The sequence below is a fragment of the Hydra vulgaris genome, chromosome 08 (genome assembly GCF_038396675.1).
Source record: "Hydra vulgaris chromosome 08, alternate assembly HydraT2T_AEP".
Lineage (NCBI taxonomy): Eukaryota > Metazoa > Cnidaria > Hydrozoa > Anthoathecata > Hydridae > Hydra > Hydra vulgaris.
The window spans coordinates 53,641,853-53,662,607 of NC_088927.1; the positions used below are offsets into that span (position 1 = coordinate 53,641,853).

The window sequence follows — 20,755 nt, forward strand, 5'->3', positions numbered from 1 at the left end:
ATAAAAATGCTTCAAAAACTTCTTTTTCTCTTTTAAAAGTTTCTTTTTCTAAATATTTATCAACTCGTAGTTTTTCAGGTTTGATTTGTTGCACTTGTTTTACAAATTTGTCAAATTCTTCTTGAGTCATTTCTTATTGAAACAATTCTTTAAGATGATAATCTTCCAAACAATCTTCCAAACAACCACTTTCATTCTTAAAAAAATCTTTAGCATTCAAATAAGTGACTCTTGTAAAATCGGGAAGAACATGGCTGTAACGAAAAACGTTGTTGTCAGGATCAATATCTTCAATAAGACCAAAGCTTCCATCTTTGTTTTTAACAATTTCAAATTCACAAACCACAACCATTTTTTTATTATGTAACCTAAAAATTACAAAAAAAATAATTACAAAAAATAAATACAAAAGATTTATAATAAAGTATAATTTTCAAACATTTCAAGCACAGTTTTTTTAATATTTTCTTCACGAATATAATGTTTCACAAAATCATATATTGTTTTGCAAGAATCACAAGGACTAAAGCCAGTACAAGATTCTGTTTGATCCAATAACCTCCTTGTCGTTTGAGTTTGATCATGAATAACAGCTGTTGATAATAAAAGTTGAGTGATGAGATGTTCAACATTAAATTTAAAATTTGACATTTTTAATTATGTAACCTAAAAAAATACAAAAAAATAATTACAAAAAATAATTAATTTAAAAAAATACAATAAAAATTAATTGAATACAATAAAAATTAATTTGAATGGTCATTTAAATTTCTCAAACAATTTTCTTTGGTTTCATTCATCGCGTAAACATTTATCTTTGGTTTGTTCATTACATAATCAATTTTAACTTTTTGAGATTTTGCACATAGTTGTATATAACGTGATAAGATTTCAACAGGTGTCATTAAACTATTAGTTGGTCGTACTGTTAAATTTGGCATTTTTTATTATGTAATCTAAAGAAAATATAATAAAAATTATAAAAAAGTTACAAAAAAAATTTAATCAAAAAAGGTACTCAAATATTCCATTGTTTTTAAAAATGAACGTTGTAATTCTTCTCGAATACGTATTGTTTTTTCAGTCTTGTTGACAAAAGAAAAATGATTCATTATGTCGTTGCGAAATTCGGGGACATTTTTTTCAATATACTCAAACATAGCCACATCTCTTTCTTTTTGTTTTTCTTTATCTTCTTGTACTTCTGTTTTAAGCCATTCAATATTTTTTTGATTTGTCGTAAATAATTTGTACATGGCTTGCATATACAGTTGCAAAGTTCTTAATCTGTTTATAAAACCATCTTTTTCAGCATCTTTTCGTATTAATTTGTTTAATTCATCTACTGCTTCATTTAAAATGTTGTCGTGAAAATTTTTAACAACATCTTTAAAGTTTTCACCATATTTAACGAAACATTTTACTATTTTATATTCAACAGCAATATCTGCATTAAGTTTATCCAACTTTCTGTATTTATGAGAGATATATTTTCAACATTTATAATCTCGAAAGAAATCCATATTTTTTATTAGTTTACCTAAAAAAATACAAAGTTTTTAAAGTACAAAAAAAATTTAAAAAAAAATAGATTACTCGATAAAAATATTTACAAGAGTAATCATAAAATGGTTTCTAATAGATTTTTTTAACATTAATCTTTCTTTATGCTTTGAAATATAATGAAAATTTTTCATGTCCACGTTTAATTTCATATAAGAAAACATGGCTTCATCTCTTTATGCAAATTCTTCCTTTTCTTTTGTTCCAATAAATTGCAATTATTCAATAGCAGCATTGCAAATGACAATCATGAAATTGACCAACTCTATTAAAAAATGACGTATATTGAGATATTTTTTGATTTGCTCGTTATTTTTATTTATAATTTCTGTTATTTTTTCAAGTTCCCCCACTATTCCATTTTGATGATCATCATTGATTAAAAATTCTTTAACGATAACAAAATGAAAGTAAAAAACAGGTGATAATTCTTCCAAAAACTTCCACAATTTATGTTCAGAATGATGTAGTTTGTAATATTTGGTAATCCATTCGATGCGATCATCAGACCATTTTTTATTATCCATGTTTTTCTTATTAGTTAATCTAAAAAAAGTTATACAGTTAAATGATTAAATTGATATACTAAATTTTGATTACATTCAATATGATTATTAATAAAAGTTATTAATTCTAAAAAAGAGTTTTCAATAAATTTTACATTTGTTAAATAACTTTCTACACTATAATCCTCATCTATTATAACAATTGATGATAACATTTTTTTACATATGACAACATGTTTTTTACAATGACAACATGTTTTTTACAAATTGACATTGTTGATAAATACTTTCAAAAACAATCAAATATAAATTTGATGAAATAATTTGGTGATTAGTTCCAAATGTTCGATAAAATTTCTTTTTCATTCCAATCATATTATCAAGTGCTTCACTAAATAAAATAGCTTGAGAGTTTCCTACAAACGCTGATATGATTTCTAAACGAGTATGTTGTTCAGAATCTAATTTTTCAATGTCATACCAAGCGCTCCAAAGAACGTATTCTTTATCTTCTCTCATTTTTTTATTAGTTATCTAAAAAAATAAAAAAATTATACAGATAAATGTTTAAAATGATATTGTAAATCGTGATTACATTCAATATATTTATAACTAAAAGTTAACAATTCTGAAAAAATTGCTGCAATAGTTTTTAAACTCGATATATAATTATAAATACAACTATTCTTTTCCATTTCGTTCTTATCCTCAATCACAATATCTTCTATATTTTCCATAAGTAATTTTTCTTTATCACCACAATCAAGTTTAATTTTAGAAAAAATATCCCAATAGCAATCTAGTTTATTAAAAAACATGACTTGAATTGATTGCATGAAAGAACTTTTCATATCATTAATATCTTTCATTACATGAGTAAATGAATCCATATGACGGTTGCCAACAAAACCCATTATGTTTGATAAACGTCCATATTGTTCTTCATCATGTTGTAAAATAGTATCCCAAGCAAAGATTGTAGGCCAATCCATTTTTTTCTTAGTTTTTCTAAAAAAAATTTACAAAAAACATTTAAAAAATTACCTAATTTTACATTTGATATACAAATTATTTTCAATTAAATAATCGTTAATGTCTGCTGTTTTTATAAAATTACAATATCCATATCCAACATTTTCTTGATCTTTAACTGGACGTTGAAAAGACACTTTATTTTTAGTAGAAAAACTTTTTTTTATTTGTTTACCATGAGGACCACATATTTTAAAAGTAATAATACGATTGATAAAAGGCCATTTTAATACTACATCATAAGGTGTAGATCGCATCATTATATATAAACCAATTTCTTCTTCTTCATGTTTATCGCATTTCGTATGGGTAGTCAATTTGATTAAAAATTGATAATTTTTATAATAAAAAGGCACACTATAATAAGCTTTGCTTTCATCTTTTAACTGCTCTTTAAAATTTTCAAAAATCCATATTTTGCTGCCATGACCATTATTATGATGCATTTCTTCCAACATGGATAGTCGAAAATCTAAATTTTTTATTTTGTCAACACATAATCCATTGAATAAAAAATTCGGATTGTCGGTAAAAATAAATGAAGCCATAATTTTTACTAATCTAAAAAAAACAAAAAAAATTTACAAAATATAACAAAAAATATTTTACAAAAAAATTATTTTCCAGTGGAACCAAAACCACCCTTTCTTTCTTTGTCTTTAATCATTGTCATTTTTACTCCACAACAACAACACCCATCAAATTCTATTACATTTTTGTCAGCTTTAAACATTTTCACAAATCCTATTTGAGCAATAGCATCTCCACGTTTAATCACATAATTTTCTTCAGAATGATTAATCAATAAGACTTTAATTTCCTCTTTATAATCGGCGTCTATTATTCCTGGAGCATTCAACACTATCACACCATATTTTTAAGCTATACCTGATTTTGAATATACCTGCCCTGCTAAATTTGAATCCACTTCATTGATATACACTCCAGTTCTTACTAAATACGTTGATGTGCTTGAAGTATAACATCCTTTGAGCTTCTCAGATCAAAACAAGCGCTCTCTTTTCTTTCATAAAAAGACCATTCATGAATATCTGTAATTTCGAGTGATTTTAACTTTTTATTTTCTTCCTTTTCCATTTTATCTATCTCGCTGTCTTGTCAAGAAGATGATTAGAACAAGTTTTTTTTCACTCTTTTTATATAAAATAGTAGTCATAACAACATTATCTCTATCATTAAAACAGAATTAAAAGTATAAAGTACAAAGTTTAAAGTACATCACACCACATTGAACTTTAGACTCTTGATTAAGGATTAACATTTTTTTTAAAAACTTGTTTAGTACTTGTTTTTTTTTAATCTCTCTTTTCAACTCAAACAGTATAAAAAGAGTTCATTTTCATTTAAAAGTTCATTCACAACACAACGAACAACAAAAAAACGGCAGAGTTTGAAATTGTTTACTGCAACGATAACACCTATGTTAAATTTGCAGATTTAGCAGCTGCTACTTTGTGGTTAATTGAATTTAAAGAAGAAAAAAATGTGAAAGATAAACAATATTCTACTGTCCCTCTCAAACCGTTGGCACAATTTAATTATTACAAAAAAGAATTGATTTACAAACCAAAAAATGAGGGCTGTGAAATCTTATTACCATGGAGATATAGAGAAATGTGTGATCTCAACAAAACAAATTATTTGTTTAGATCAGAGCTAAAATTAACAAAAGACGAAATTGCCCAAAGGCGAAGTAACTAATAATGTGGTTTTTTTATTTAATCATAACAAAATGACCAAAAAAGTATTGCAAACTTTAATGGTGAGTATGCAAGAAGCTCAAAACAAAGCCTATATGACAGTGGCTTACCCTAAAACTCGCATAATAAAAACCATTGAGTTAAACAATTTTGATATACGATTAGCAAAAGAAGAAGACGAAATTCATGCTACAGAATACGCAAGACTGATGGCTATAGAACCGTCTTTTCACAATTCGTTAATTAAAAATGGTGTTTCTCGAAATTTGAACCAAAATTTGAAGAGAGCTTGTGTCGAGCTTGCTGAAATCGAAACAAAAAAAACTAAAGTCGAACTAGAAGTACCAGAAGTACGAGAAGAAGACGAAGAATAATTTTTTTTTTGTAATTTTTAAGAAAATTTTTGTAATTTTTGAATTGAAAAACCTGTTTTGATATTAAAAAAACTTGTTTTTTTCTGATCTCTATTTCCTATATAAAGGGTGAAAAAAATAAATGCTAGTTCATTTTTGAAAGAGAAAATGACTAGCAAACAACTCGACGAAAGTCTCATCAAAGCTGTTCAACTTTTTTATCCAGATAATGAATTACATCCTATGTTGTTTGAATTTCACCATTTAAATAACACGTATGAAGAATGGCAAGACATTATCTTTACGTATTTAAAAAATTTTAACTTGGAATTGAACTTGGAAGAAGAAAAATACAAAGATTTGTATTATATCTTTATAGCTAAAGACTATGAAAATAAGCTTCATTTGTTTGAAAAACCTTCACGTCGTTATATGAATTTTGCAGAACAATCACCATCGTGGAGATCGAGCATGCTAGAAGTATGTCGCATGATAAACGATGATTTTTTAAATGTAACCAAAACAACAGTAGAAAAACAATACGAAGAATTAAAAAAACAACTAGAAGACTTTGTTAAAGTATATAAACTTTACTTCAAATCAAAAAACATGGAAAAAAAATGCACTTCATGGAAAAGCAAACTTAAACTGACTTTAAAGTATTATTTTTTGTTTCTTATCTATCTAACAAATGGGAGTATGATAACTTGAAGAAAAATTGTAAACTATTAAATTACGTTTATCCAGCGTGCATGGACCAACCGCCTTGCTTTTCGTTTGACGATAAAGTTTTTAATAATGGCTATTACACCCTATACACACCAGTTCCTATTTATGAATATTTTATACAAAAAAAAGTACATCAAGAAGGAGATAAAGTGTACATTTACAAAGCCTTTGAACGTTGCAATTTTCACGAAAAAAGTTTAATTAAAATGTTTCCCACAGCTCAATGGTTTTTTTTCTTTAAAAGAAATTTTAACATTTCAAAGATTTTAAACAGAAAAGAGGACGATGTTTATAATTATGAAAACGACAAAATAGTATTGTTAAAAAGTATTGTTAAAAAAGATCATTACACCAAATATTATGTGACTGCGGAAGATGGATTATAAACAAGACAATTTTTTTATTTTTTTTTTTCCATATCAAAAAGTTGATATACAAGTTTATTAATACGAAATATGTTGTCAAAGCATTCACAAGTCTCTTTTTTTAATATATAAACACATTTGATATTGTCTTTTATAAATTTAATAAAACTCGAGTATTCTTCAACATTTAATACTGTATAATCTTGCACGTCGATATTTTCTATAAATCCGTTTGCAAAATCTTCTAAATAGTGCGCAAACATAAATGTTTCATATTTAGGACAATGTTCGTGGGTATGTTTTTTTGTATAGTTATGTTGATAATGTTCTAAACACAAACTTTCAAAGTTAAAATAGCAAGGTAATTAACACAATTTGGGAAACAATAATTTGTTTAAATCAAATGTAGCTATTTTTTAAACATTTATTGTAGACAACACATTTTTTTCCATGTTTCCACCTTTATAAAATACCACATTATATTCGAATTGTGAAAATATAGTCTTTAAGTAATCCACTACGGAGCAGCAAAATATAATTTCACCAGTATACTTGAAAGACGGATAATACTCTAGTCCGTGAATATTTTTTAAGCAGTATGAAAATACTTTTTTATCCTTTTCATCCAAATTTTCAAACTTTTCACATGGTATAACTTGCGTGTGAAAAAACTTTTTATCGACATGTGATCTCAAACATAACTCTCTAATGCAGTTTCTGCCCCACTTGTGAATCTCTTTATTGGTAATAAATTCAAAATCTAACAACCACAACTAGAAAAAAAATGCTTTTTTATTAAAAAAAGAAGCGTATTCTTTTAATAAAATGAATAAAAAAGTATAAAAAATCAAATTTTAAAATATTTTTTTACATTTTTTTAATTAAAAAATGATTCGCGTTGATAGCATCATTAAAAAATTCACAACAATTGCGCGGTGTGCGCGCTCGATGAAGTATCTAAAAGATATAAACACTATGAACACAAGTCTGGAAATTCTTCACCTTCATCTGATCACGTAGAAGAAGAACATTTTACAGATAAAAGTTCATTTGAATTTTTACAAAATGTACTCAAATCTAAAAGGATAACATTAAATTCTTACAAGTATTGAAAAATGTTTTAAAAACAGTAAATTTAATAATTTACTCGAAAATCCTCAACTTTGTTCTATTCATCTTAACTACTTTGATGATTTGAAAGAAACATATGGTGAACATTATGTAATAGAACTCTATAAAACCAAACTCACTCTTTTGCTGCTAGAAAGAAAAATCAAACCACCAATGGTTCTAACAGAAGGCGATCAAACTGACGGTTTTGTGGATACGTTTACTTCAAAAGTAATACCTACCGTCTCTTCTTTGATAGAAAAACTAGATTGTGCTTTAAAAAAGAAATCAGTTAAAAGGAACATTGAAGGAATTATAAAGGAAGGAACCGGCGATAAAAAAAATTTATTTGTTAATATATTACACGCTGTTGTAACACTATTTATTGCGAGTTTTTTTAATTTAGAAAAAGAAGAATAAAAAAAAATGGCTACTTATGATTCTTTGTCTCGTTTTTTTTAAAAATTCAGAATTTAAAAATTATTTTATAAGAATATATGCTTTTGACGAACTAAGTCAAACAAAAACTCATATTCATATTATTCAACAAATGAAAAAAAATGGCTCCTTTATCATTTACAACAATGAAACTACAAAAGAAGCAGGTCAACATTGGAGAGTGTTGATGAAAATAGACAAGGGTCATTTTTTTTGTTTTGATAGTTTAGGTGAAGAAAGTGTATTGCAACAAATTCCAAAACATTTAAGATTTAATAAATATTTGTTTGAAGCAGTAGAAGAAGTCAATAGCAATATACAAATCAACACGATTAACATTAACTACAATGAAATTGAAATTAATTCTTATACACGACAATCCAATCATTTTCCTACAGAATGGACAGCAGAAAATCGTGAATTTTATTGGTTTACCAAATTTATTTTAAAATATAGCGAAATCACTGGCAATCAAAATGTATTTTTTTTATACAATAAATTTCCTTTTCAATGGAATGATAGTAGTTTATGTGGTGCATTTGCCGCCTATTTTGTAGCTCTAGTCTTTCGCAGCGAAAATGTATTATATACAGATCAAATATATTTACCTTCGTTGTGCAGACTGTTAAACCATTATTTTTATGAAGTAACAACGCTTCATGCCTCTTCACTAGTTCAGATAAATCTTTATTCATTTTTTCAATTTATTAAACACCAACTCTTTCCACACCTTGATAACACTGCTAAACAACTGTTTGAAAAAGACATGCAGTTGCATTTTTATATGAAAAAACAGGAAAATCTGGAACGTGATCTATTGTCTATGAAAACAAAACAAATTCCTTTGCATTATGATATTTATGAAAAACAAATATTGGCTCAAAATGCTCTTAAAAGATTTTTAAAAGATGCAGGATTCTTAAGAACAAATTATGAAGCTACGTGGGATAAGTTATCCCTATTGGATATTCAAGCCATTCCATCTGTGATGAACGAGGAAAATATTTATTACATGATTCAAAATGAAATGGATAGAATTTATGCAAACAATTATACACGATTAAAGACTGCCAATCAATTTTTAGATGTACCTATTGATGATGTCATGACTGAAAAAGAAATAAAAAGGCAGATTGCTCTGAATTTAATATAAACAAAATCATGAAGAGAACAGCACACACATTACTAGAAAAAATTGTCGAAGAAAAATGCGCTACGTGTAATGGTTATGGTGAACTCTATTTCCTCGTGTTAAGAGAAAAAAAAATGACACTTTATTAAAAAATTGCACGATTCATTTATTAAATAAAGAAGTATGGATACTTAACACCATTACTAAAAGAGCGGGCAAAATACATCTTCACAAGACGTGTTGCTTGTCTTGTAAGAGGGTCGTCCATAAAGTACGTACGCTCATAGGGGGAGGGGGGGTCTTCAAAAAGCGTACGAAAGCGTATGGGAGGGGGGGGGGGGGGGGGGGCGGGTTCAATTTAAAAATACGTACTTCGATTTTCTAATTTATCACAATTAACCAGCTAATCAATAGAAAAGTTACATTCTGACTAAAGATTCTAGTTTGCCAACATAAAAAGATGTATGGTATATGAAGTAGAGGGTATAGTTTTCCTCTATGCACACACATGTATGGGCGCCCTCAGAATTTTTTGATGTTCCAGATAGGACACTTTCACACATCGTGCAAACTCATAACTTAAGTTTGTTTATACCTATGCCAAATGAGGAGGCCTTGCAAAATATCGGGATGGCGGAGGCCTGTGAACAAAAAGCCTTAAAACGCTTACCCTCACGACCCCCAAAATGAGAGGGGTGTAAATTTTGCATGGTTATAACTTTTAGATTTGGAAAAAAATTTGGATGGCCTCCGCCATCCAAATTTTTTGCAAGGCCACCTCATTTGGCATATTAACAAACTTAAGTTTGCACGTTGTGTGAAAGAGTTCTACCATCAAAAATCAAAACATCAAAAAATCCTGAGGGGGCCCATGCACACATGCCCGCCCTTATATACTGGCCCTGAGTAAGACCTGAGGGCAGTGGTTGATGGGACGGAATCACCCCAAAAAAAACGTGTCAATGGCGTCTCAAAGACCGCTAGGTTTTGCTAAAATAAAAAGCTTCTTAAAATAGCAAAAGGGCACAAATTTTGCTGTTGCTCCCTCCCACTGGGTTTTACCCTTTGTTTTCAATATTACTGATCTCACCTTAGACTCGTTTTTTACTTACTAAAGAGGGGTGCCTGAAAAAACGTCCACCTTAAGTATAGTTTATTTACATTTGATTCGTTAAAAAAACAAAAAAAGTTGTCCTAGATTTCACCGAGAATCGAACCTGGATCTCCGTCGACTATTGCCGCCGCATAAACCTTTTGCCCAAATACACACTTACATTAGTAAATTTTAAATTTATTTAAATTATTATTTGCATTTATACTTAAAGACGTTTTTAAAATGCGTAAGCAAAAAGCTTTGGGGTAGTATAAAGTATCTAAGGTACCCTCCGTCTTTTTTTTTTTAATTAAACTTTTTAATTAAGAAAAAAAAGAAAGGAGGGATGGGGGGGATATTTGAGGGGGGGGGGGTATTTGAGAAACGTACGTACTTTTAAGGGGGGGGGGGGACATAAAAGTACGCATGGCAACAGGGGGGAGGGGGGGTCAAATTTCAAAATTTTTGGCGTACGTACTTTATGGACGACCCCTGAAGGAAAAAAAACATTGACTATCAACGATGCAAAAAGAAAAAAGAAGAAGAAAAACAAAACAATTTTTTATTTGTACATATATATTCATTAAATGAATTAATATAATATTTTTTTACAACTGTTTTTTTAATATACTTCAAACACTTTATCCGGAGGCATATAAGGGTTGGCAGGTTTTGTTACAACAGGAACAGGAGCCGTTTTTGTTTTTTTGCCTTTCCACGCTTTTTTTATACCGTATAACAGCGAACCCACTTGCAATGCGTTGGTTACATTTTTAGGAGTTATAAAATCAGCCAATCCTCTTCCTCTTCTACGTATCCTTTTTCTATTACTTTTACGTGTCTTTGATCTAAAATTTCGTCTTTTTCGCTTAAAAGCCATTTTTGTTGACAACGGCAAACATACGATAAAAAATGTTTCAAAGGAATTTCAAAAGTATGTTCGTGTCTTTCTTCATATATAAACACAATAATGAGTTCATCATTGGAACGTGTTACTTTAATAATTGTTCCCCATTTTAAACGATGTATCAATGAAAAATCACCCTTTGCTTTACTATTTGTTTTAAATAGTGAAATATAAAAATCTTGTAATTTCGGAAACGGATAACACAACTCTAGATAATCTTTAAAATGCTTCATTTTTTATGTCTACTTCTTCGAGTAGCCAAACGTTAAATGACTCTTTAATAACATCAACAAAGTCTTCATAACCCATTTCAAATTCGTGTTTGTTTTCACCATAAATAAAAACAATATGGGCTTTATTATTAACACGAGTTACTTTGATTTGTTTACTTCCATCCAAACGAAAAAATAATTTAAAATTACCCTGGACTTGTTTTAAACTATCATCCGTTGTAAAGGAAGAAGTTTCTAAATTATTATTCGTTTTATAAAATTCGTTTAAACAAGTTTTAAACTCCATTTTTTTTGTTTATTTCAAATGAATTTTTTTTCTTCAAATGAAATTTTTTATTTAAAAAAAACAAAAACAAATTTATAGTACTTTTTTTTAAAAAAAACAGAAAAAACACTATTAAATATTGTTTTTATCAATATATTTTTGGTATTTTATTACCTACAAAAAAAACACCATCATTTATATGCGATAAACAATATAATTTATTAACAATATCTAAATCTAGTTTAAACCCCCCCCCCCCCCCAAAAAGTAGATATTTTTAAGTGTCCATTTTCTTTATCGCCACTGATAATTTCCACAACACCGTTTTCGTATTCATAAGTAAGGATATAATCGCCAAACGCGCTCGTATCCGTTCTTAAATTTTTGAGCTTTTGATTTTGCTTTTCCATGTTTTTTATTAACCATAGATATTCTTTTAAATTTTCTTCAACATAACGACGAAATTTTTGTACAAAACATTTGTTGCAATACTTTTTTATATGAGTTTTTCTTTTCGCATGTTTGCATACTTTTGAATTCATTTTTGTAAGTAAACGTTTTACAGAGTTGAGCTTTTTTATACATGTTTTTTTAATCCGATTAAAATATAGTTTTAAATACACCACCAAGTACGGGTATATTTCCTAATAGGTTACCAAGGATACCTTTACCGCGTTTTCTAAGTATACGTTTTCGTCCTTTACCTATTAAAGAATGATAAGGTCTAGGATGAGCTCTCGATTTTTTATGAACAAAAATATATCTTTTAGCATTTCTATGACCTCTATGTCTTCTATGTCTCATTTTTTAATAAATATTTCTGTGTTTATCGCGATCCACTTTTGTTAAAACAAAACGATATATCGGTTTTCCTACTCGATTCATTTCGCGATTTTGTTTATTATTTATATACTTGCTTTTCGTTTTTCGATAACACATCAGTGCTTTTCTACAATATTGACGCTTTATTTTTTTTTAATTTTTCTTAACTCTTCTTCGTCTTAGAGCTCTTAGTTCTGTATTATTGGGATCGGTTAACTCGTTTTCATCAAAGGAGGTCCTATCAAAAAATTCAAAAAAGGCATCCCTATGAAAAGGCCATTTTCCATTTACTGTATATTTGGGTAATTTAGATGTATATTTGGGTCTTAAATTGCTTTGATTTTGAAGGTGTTGAAAATAAATTCCGTCTTACAATGATACGGGAAAAATCAATATTATCTGGAGCCATTTTTGACTCTAACTTTTTTTTTTGACTTTTTTTTGACTTTAACTTTTTTTTTGACTTGTATTTTTTTTTTGACTTGTATTTTTTTATATCTTTTTTTTTACAAGAGAAAAAACATAGTGTCACCCTGACACAACCTTACTTATTCTGTCTTTACTTTGTCTTAGTAGGCCTACTTACTTATGTTTTTTCTTACTGTCTTTATTTTTTATACGGCCGTATTTTATTCTTACTTACTTACTTACTTAGTCCTTACTTAACTTACTTAATCCTGCCTTAGTCCTTAGCCTGCTTACTCACACACTCGTGCGCTCACTCGTTCTCACACGCTCAGACATCACTCATCAGGTATTTCTACCCAACGCTTTAACATATAACTTTCTAGACATCACTCATCAGGTATTTCTACCCAACGCTTCAACATATAACTTCCTAGACATCACTCATCAGGTATTTCTACCCAACGCTTTAACATATAACTTCCTAGACATTAATCATCAGGTATTTCTACCCAACGCTTTAACATATAACTTTCTAGACATCACTCATCAGGTATTTCTACCCAACGCTTTAACATTTAACTTTCTAGACATCACTCATCAGGTATTTCTACCCAACGCTTTAACATATAACTTTCTAAACTTTCTAAACTTTCTAAACTTTCTACTACCTTCACCTAGAGTCGAACCCACAACGGTCTAATGACATGGCGATTGAAACATAGTGCGGAGAGCGAATGCACTATGCTACGTCGACGTGATGGTTCATGGAGTTTTGAATTCATTTAAAATATTATTTTAACACTTTACGCAGAGTTTTTTTCTTTGCAGTGTTTTTAAAAAGTTGTCTCTTCCGTATTTTAATCTCTTTAATCTTGTTCATAAAAGCGGTATTAAAAGTTTCTAAATTTAACCAACTTGACACAGCATTTTCTTTTCATTACATAAAGTTGCATCACTTTAGTTATTTAGTATTTTATTCTCTTTAATCTTGTTCATAAAAGCGGTATCAAAAGTTTCTAAATTTAACCAACATGACACAGCATTTTCTTTTCATTGCATAAAGTTGCATCACTTTAGCTTTTTATTTCACGTTAATCTGTAGAGATTAAATTTTATACATAAAAAGAGTGTTTTTTGTTAACAAAATCAAAAAACACAAAAACATTTAGTAAACGCTCTGTGAAAAAAACACAGTATTTTATGGATGAAGAACTTGAGGGGAAAGAAATAGATTTTTCTGAGGACGAAGTTGTAATAAGTGACGACGAACAACCTAAAGTTATAGTAATAGAAGATGATCCCGATTTAAGTTTTCCTGATTTGAATATATTAATGGCGATGGAATTGATTTTGCGATTATAAATAATAATATTATAAAAGAAACAAATATAGAAAACGAACCAAACAAAAACGAGTCAAACGAACCGTCGTTAGAATTTGCGGAAGAAACTCAAGAAACTCAAGAAAACAATATTTTGAAAAAAAAAGTAAGTTATTTTTTTAAATTATTATTTATAAATAAAAAATTACATTTTTTAAGAATTTTTATTTATTTTATTTTAGAAAAAAAAAAACGAATACAAATACAGAAGGCAACAAATGCGAAAATTAAAATATGATATAAAGAGAGTTTTTTATTTAAATTTATAAATTTTTTTATATATAAAATACATTTCTATTTATTTCTATTTTTTTCGTCGTATGTTTGCTTCTTTTAATTGATGTTTAATATCGACATAGGATTCGGCAGTATGAACCCAGCGTTTTATTCTTTTACCAACTCTTCCAAGTTTACGATTTGTTTTATTATCTTTATAACGATTATTTGTTCTTCGTAAACACGACAATATTCTTTTACAATTGCTCGGTAAATACTGATTTTCAGTCTGTGTCGATGTTGAACTTTGTTTTGTACTTGTTTGTGTTTAAACTGCTTTTTTTGTTCTAGGAACTGTAGTTTTTGTACGAGTCATATTGACAGTGTTTAATGAACTAGGAGTATATCTTATTTTAGGCATTTATTAAAAAATGTTATTTTTTTATTAAAAACTTTATATAATATTTTTTATTACAAAAATAACATGGTATTTATATAAAAATGAACCAACTTTAAATTCATTTTTTTAGTTTAAAAAAAATGGAATATATTTCAATAAATAATATAAAACACGAATTCGTTAAAGAAAACGAAAGTTTATTAAAAAAAACTTTTATCTTAAGAAACGGCAAAAAAATTCCACTAGCGACAGTAAGACCTTACAACGCTGCATTAGGTATTTTTTTATTTTTTAAAAAATTTAATATTATTGTTGACTTTTATAACCATGCAATTTTTTTTTTTTAGATAAACGGTTGCCAGTTGTCAACGAATTAATGAGTAGTCTTAAGAAAAGACAAAGACTCGAGGAGTCTACTCGTAAGTTTAATTTTTTTTACAGCTTTTATTAATAAAAAAATAAAATTTCTTTTTTTTAATATTTTTTTCTCTCACTTTTTTTTAGAAAATCGTTATCGTGAAAGCGAAATTTTATAATATTTTTTTTGTATATTTTTTTATAGCAAATAAATTTTTTTTTGTAGTCTTTTTTTATATTTTTTATATACATTACTATTTTTCTATGTCATTACATTACTATTTTATATATACTAGAATAAAAAAATGATAAAAGAAATAATAAATTATACTTCAAAACAACTCCATCACGAATGGAAACATTTAGCGTTTTTATTAAAGTTTAGAAGAAATGCAATAAAAAAAATTGATAAAAATTACATAAAAACATTTGATAAAATAAAAAACGTTTTAACCCAATATATACTAACACAACCAAACAAAATGTTGGCAATCAAACATTTGTATTTTGTATTATCCCTATGGGAAGATGAAAAACTTTTATATAATATACAACAATGTAAATTATTTATATTGAATTATTTATATTAATTTTTTATATTTTTTAGCAAAAAAATAATGAATTATATGCAATTAAAACTAAAAATAGCAGCACATTTGCAAACACAATGGCAAACTTTAGCAGGTTATCTTGGTTATGAAAAACGAGAAATTGAATGCATACAATATGATTACCCTAACATTAACGAAAGAATGATGAGACTTTTAAACTTAATTTATCAAAGAAAAAGTAGCAAACTCGAAGCAGCTCGTGTTTTATATCAAGCTTTATGGGATTGGTCTATTGATATTATAACATATGAAATTAATAATGCACTTTTAGGTCATATAAGAGCGACTATGGAAATTGTAAAAAATTTTATAATGCAATGATTTTTTGTAATTTTTTTTATTTTTTAGCAACCTAATATATTAAAATAATGAAAAAATATATCAAAAATCAATATATCAAAAATTGTGGATGGTAAGCCTATTCAATTTTTTTTCTTTTTTATACATTTTTAAATTTTTATACATTTTTTATTTTTTTCTTTTAGTTATGGAGAAAGTATTAATGAGGGCACTATATGCTACCACGAGTTGTTATTGTCAAAAGAAGAAGAACAAGATTTGGAAGAACTAATGGAAATGGAAGAGTTAACAGAGGAAGGTTATGAAAAATATTTAGAACAATTAGTACAAGAAATGGAAGAAGAAGAAACAGATTATATTAAAGAACTAAAATTAAAAAAATTAAAAGAAGAAATGGAAAAAGAAGTGCAAGAAATAGAAAAAGAAATTCATGAGATCTTTAATGAAATGGATTGGGAAAAATATATTTTGGAAGTTATTAATAAAATGGACAATTTACCCGAACTTTTATAATTTTTCACCTTCGTGATCATATCACACCATAAGACGAACAGTTGCGATAAAATAAATATGTTATAAATTTGGAAAAATACGCCGAATATAGTCACTTTCATCGTAATCAAACCTTTTTTCACAAAAAACTTATTTTGTAATTTTTTTAATTTGTAAATATATCTTTTTTTTTTTTTTAGACAACTAATTAAAAAAATGAATAATAATGATGATTTTGAAAATATGTTTCCAGGATTTGGAGACGTTTTTGAAGAAACAGAAAACATGCCAATAGAAAATATAACATTCAATGATATATTCAAAGAACCAGATATTGAAGATATTGAAACAAACCTCATTTATATTTTTATTCTTTTATATGTTTTATTGAGTAATTTTATTTATTTATTAATTCTTTTATGTTAAAAAAGACATGTATATTTTTTTTTATATTTTTTATATAAATAAATGTTGTTTTTTTTTCAGCAACTAATAAAAAAAATGGCAGACAACATATATCCTTGCTGTTTTTGTGACAAAGAATTTAGTGCAAAAGAACTTTTACATCATCAAACAGATTGTTCTACAGAACAATACTCCCACGAATGTTTTACATGTAAAAAAAAGGTACAAGATTTGTTAAACCATGAATGCGATTTTGAATTTCTAGATATACAAAAAATATGTTTTTCTTGTAATACCAAAATCGATGATCAAGATTATTATGAACACTCTGTCATCTGCTTTCAATATTATAAAGAACAACAAAATCGTTATTTAAACCAAATCATTCAAGAAGAAAAGAAAAATTTAAATTATTTGAATCTTTCTATTAATCAAATCATGAATAGAATGAAGAGTCTTCAAAAAATTTCAACTAAACAAATAATTGACTCTAAAGAAAAAGACCAAGAAATTAAAAATCTAAAAGAAGAAAATGACAAACTTCATCAAACCCTAGCAGAAATATACAAAGAAATGGCAGAATTAAAAAGTCTCTTTTATGACAACATGTTGGTTTTAGCAAATCAACAAGATACAGAACAACTCAAACAAGAAATAACAAAACTTTATCAAATCCTAGAAGAAAATAGCACAGAATTCTTAGCTTTAAAAAAATCCATTCAACAACCTAAAGAAGTAAAGGTAATACAACACATCTTTAACGACACGCAAATCATCAAACTTGATCAAATGAATCTCAGGCTATTATCAGATGAACCATTTTATACAGAACCAGTTTACACATCAGAAGGTTACCGTTATCGTATAAAAGTTTATACTCGAAGTACCGACATAAACAAACTAGCCATTTACATTCAATTATTACGAGGTGACCTGGACGATGCTTTAAAATGGCCTTTTACCAAAAAAGTCAATATAACCTTGAGAGATAAAGATCAATTTTTTACTCGTACTACTACCAACAATAATTATCTTCAACTTTTAGACGATAGTTCTTTTGATAAACCTACCACTGAATATAATGTAGCTGTTGGTTATAAGAATTTTATTTCACACGAAGAACTAAAACAATTTATTATTAACAATAATTTATTTATCACGATTACTATTCAATAATATACTTTATGTAAAAAATGTATTTGTACTTTTGTTCTATCATTGTTATTTTTTATATATTTTTATGTACTTTATCTAACATTATTAACCATTATTTTTTTTAGATTAACTAATAAAAAAATGAACACAATTGAAATATTCAGAGAAATCAGTCTGGAACTAACCATTGCCAACGTGAAATCGATTAAATTTATGCTTAAAATACCTTTTGGAATCAAAAAAACTTTAAAAAATGGTTTGGACATTATAGCATACTTTAAAGATAACACTATACAAAGCGAACACGGTCATATTTACGAAACATTACAAAGCAAGTTAGAATATTTACTTGTATTATGCAAAGCAATTCATCGTAATGATATTGTCACTAAATATGAAAACAAAATTCCTCGACTACCTACCTATGAAGAAAGCGTTGTTAAAAATTTACCACCTGTGTATTCACCACCGAACGCAGTATATCCAAGTGCGGTCATAGAAGCTAAACAAGAAGAACTATTCTATTTTTATAATCCTGTACCAGAACCAGCTGAAGCATCAATATTATTATATATAGATAATTATCTATTATAATTATAAGTATCTATTATAATTATCTATTATAATTATTATAATTATCTATTATAATTATCTATTATAATTATCTATTATAATTATCTATTATAATTATCTATTATAATTATCTATTATAATATTATTATAATAGATCAATATTATTATATTCACGAAAATAATTTTATACATTATAAAAATAACATTTTATATTTATAGACAAACTAATAAAATGAAAACCTATGGATACAGCAGCAGAAAACCTAATAAAAAAATAAGAAAACAAATGAAAGGTATATTTTTTTCTGTTTTTTTCTTTTTTCTATCATTAAATTATTTATTTATTAATCTTATTTTTTTTTTTTACAGCCATGTACTCCTACTATTTTACATTACAAAACCATTCTTTGGTACATTCAAATTCCGTAAACCAACGCTACTTTTGCATAAAAAATTGTGGCGTATGCCAAAGTTGTCATCTTCAAAAAAAATAACTTTTGTATTTTTTTTTATTTAGAAATATATATATTTTATCCCATTTTTTGTGACTTTTTTATTCCTTATTTTTTTTTTTTTTTTTTTTTATACCACTTTATACTAACATTCTTTTTTTTTAGTTATAAATAAAAAATGAATAATAAAAATGATGTTGAAAACTGGGAAGACGAACTTGATGCTCCAGCGTACGAATTTCAACCGCCAAATTTGAAATTAAAAAGACTACTACCTTGACTATGAAAAATGTTTTAAAGACGAATTGAACAATATAAATAATAAAAAAAAAAATATATCGCTAAAATATTATATAAAAATATAAAAATATAATGAATATATAAAAATAAATTTTTCTATACGTAAATTATAATCTTTTTTATTGTAATCTTTTATGTAAATATATTTTTATAAATAATTTTTTTTTTTTAGCTAACTAATACAATGTCTGGAAATTCAAATGATGTCATAAAAATTATTATTTTGCCAACTATATCATTCTTTCGTCACGTACGGAAAAAAACGTTACCCAAAAACATAACGTTTGAAAATTGGACGAAAGAACACTACCCTATTTTTAGGGAACAGAATCCATTTCATTTGTAACCTTTTTTTTCTATAAAATTTTTTGTCACCTGATCTTTTATTTCTGCGCGCATGCGCATGCGCGTCATTCTTTTTTTTTGAAACCGGGAAACTTTTTTTTTAATCCGTTCATCACTTTAATCGCTCGGTTCAATACTCTACTTCCTCGGACCCTTGCTTATCGTCGGTTCATCGTTTTTATTTCAACTTTTTTCCACTCGGACGGACGGTCTCTGAGGATACCACAAGAATTGTAACATTTGATATCATCATGCATGGTCATAACTTTTTTGTAATTTACATTATTTTTCTACAAAAATTAAAATCTGTCGATAAATTTAAATTTAGTTTTAGATGATAAAGTTGAAAGTTTTGCTACATATTTCCCTCACGTTTGGGCAGGGAAGGGGGAAGGCAAACGTTTTAGGGCTTTTTGTTCCCAGGCCTCCGCCATCCTAATTTTTTGCAAGGCCACCTAATTTGGCATATAAACAAACTTAAGTTTGCACGATGTGTGAAAGTGTTCTATCTGGAACATCAAAAAATCCTTCGGGGGCCCATGCACACATGCCACCCCTTATATACTAGCCATGAGTAAGACCAATTTATTAAGTCGACAAAAAACAGGTTTTAGCAGGGCCGTGGTTGATGGATCGGAGTCCCCCCCTCAAAAAAAAAAAAAAAACGTGCCATTTGCGTCTCAAAATCTTCCAAATTTGACCGCTAGGTTTCGCTAAAATAAAAAGCTTCTTAAATTAGCAAAAGGGCACAAAGTTTGTTGTTGCCCCTCCCTCTCCAATTAAGAGGTATAGGCTACCCTCGGCACTGGGTTTTACCCTTTGTTTTCAATATTACTGATTTTGCGTAAGACTCATTTTTTACTTACTAAAGAGGGGTGCCTGAAAAAAACGTCTGCTCTAAGTATAGTTTATTTATATTTGATTCGTTATTAAAACAAAGAAAAAGGTTTACATGGATTTCTCCGCGAATCGAACCTGTATCTCCGCCGATTAATTTCACCGCATTAACCTCTCAGCCAAACACAGGCTCCACATTAACGCAGTTTAAATTTATCTATATTATTTGCATATATACTAAAAGGCATTTTTAA

General features: G+C 27.6%; 1 protein-coding gene across 1 annotated transcript; it reads left to right on the top strand.

Moving 5' to 3' along the window:
• The first annotated feature begins 16,650 nt into the window (after nucleotides 1-16,650).
• Nucleotides 16,651-18,015, top strand: LOC136083438 (TNF receptor-associated factor 5-like). Its single transcript, XM_065802838.1, has 2 exons — nucleotides 16,651-16,815; nucleotides 16,921-18,015. Exons 1-2 carry the CDS (start codon nucleotides 16,651-16,653, stop codon nucleotides 18,013-18,015), a joined length of 1,260 nt encoding a protein of 419 aa, XP_065658910.1.
• Nucleotides 18,016-20,755: the final 2,740 nt, after the last annotated feature.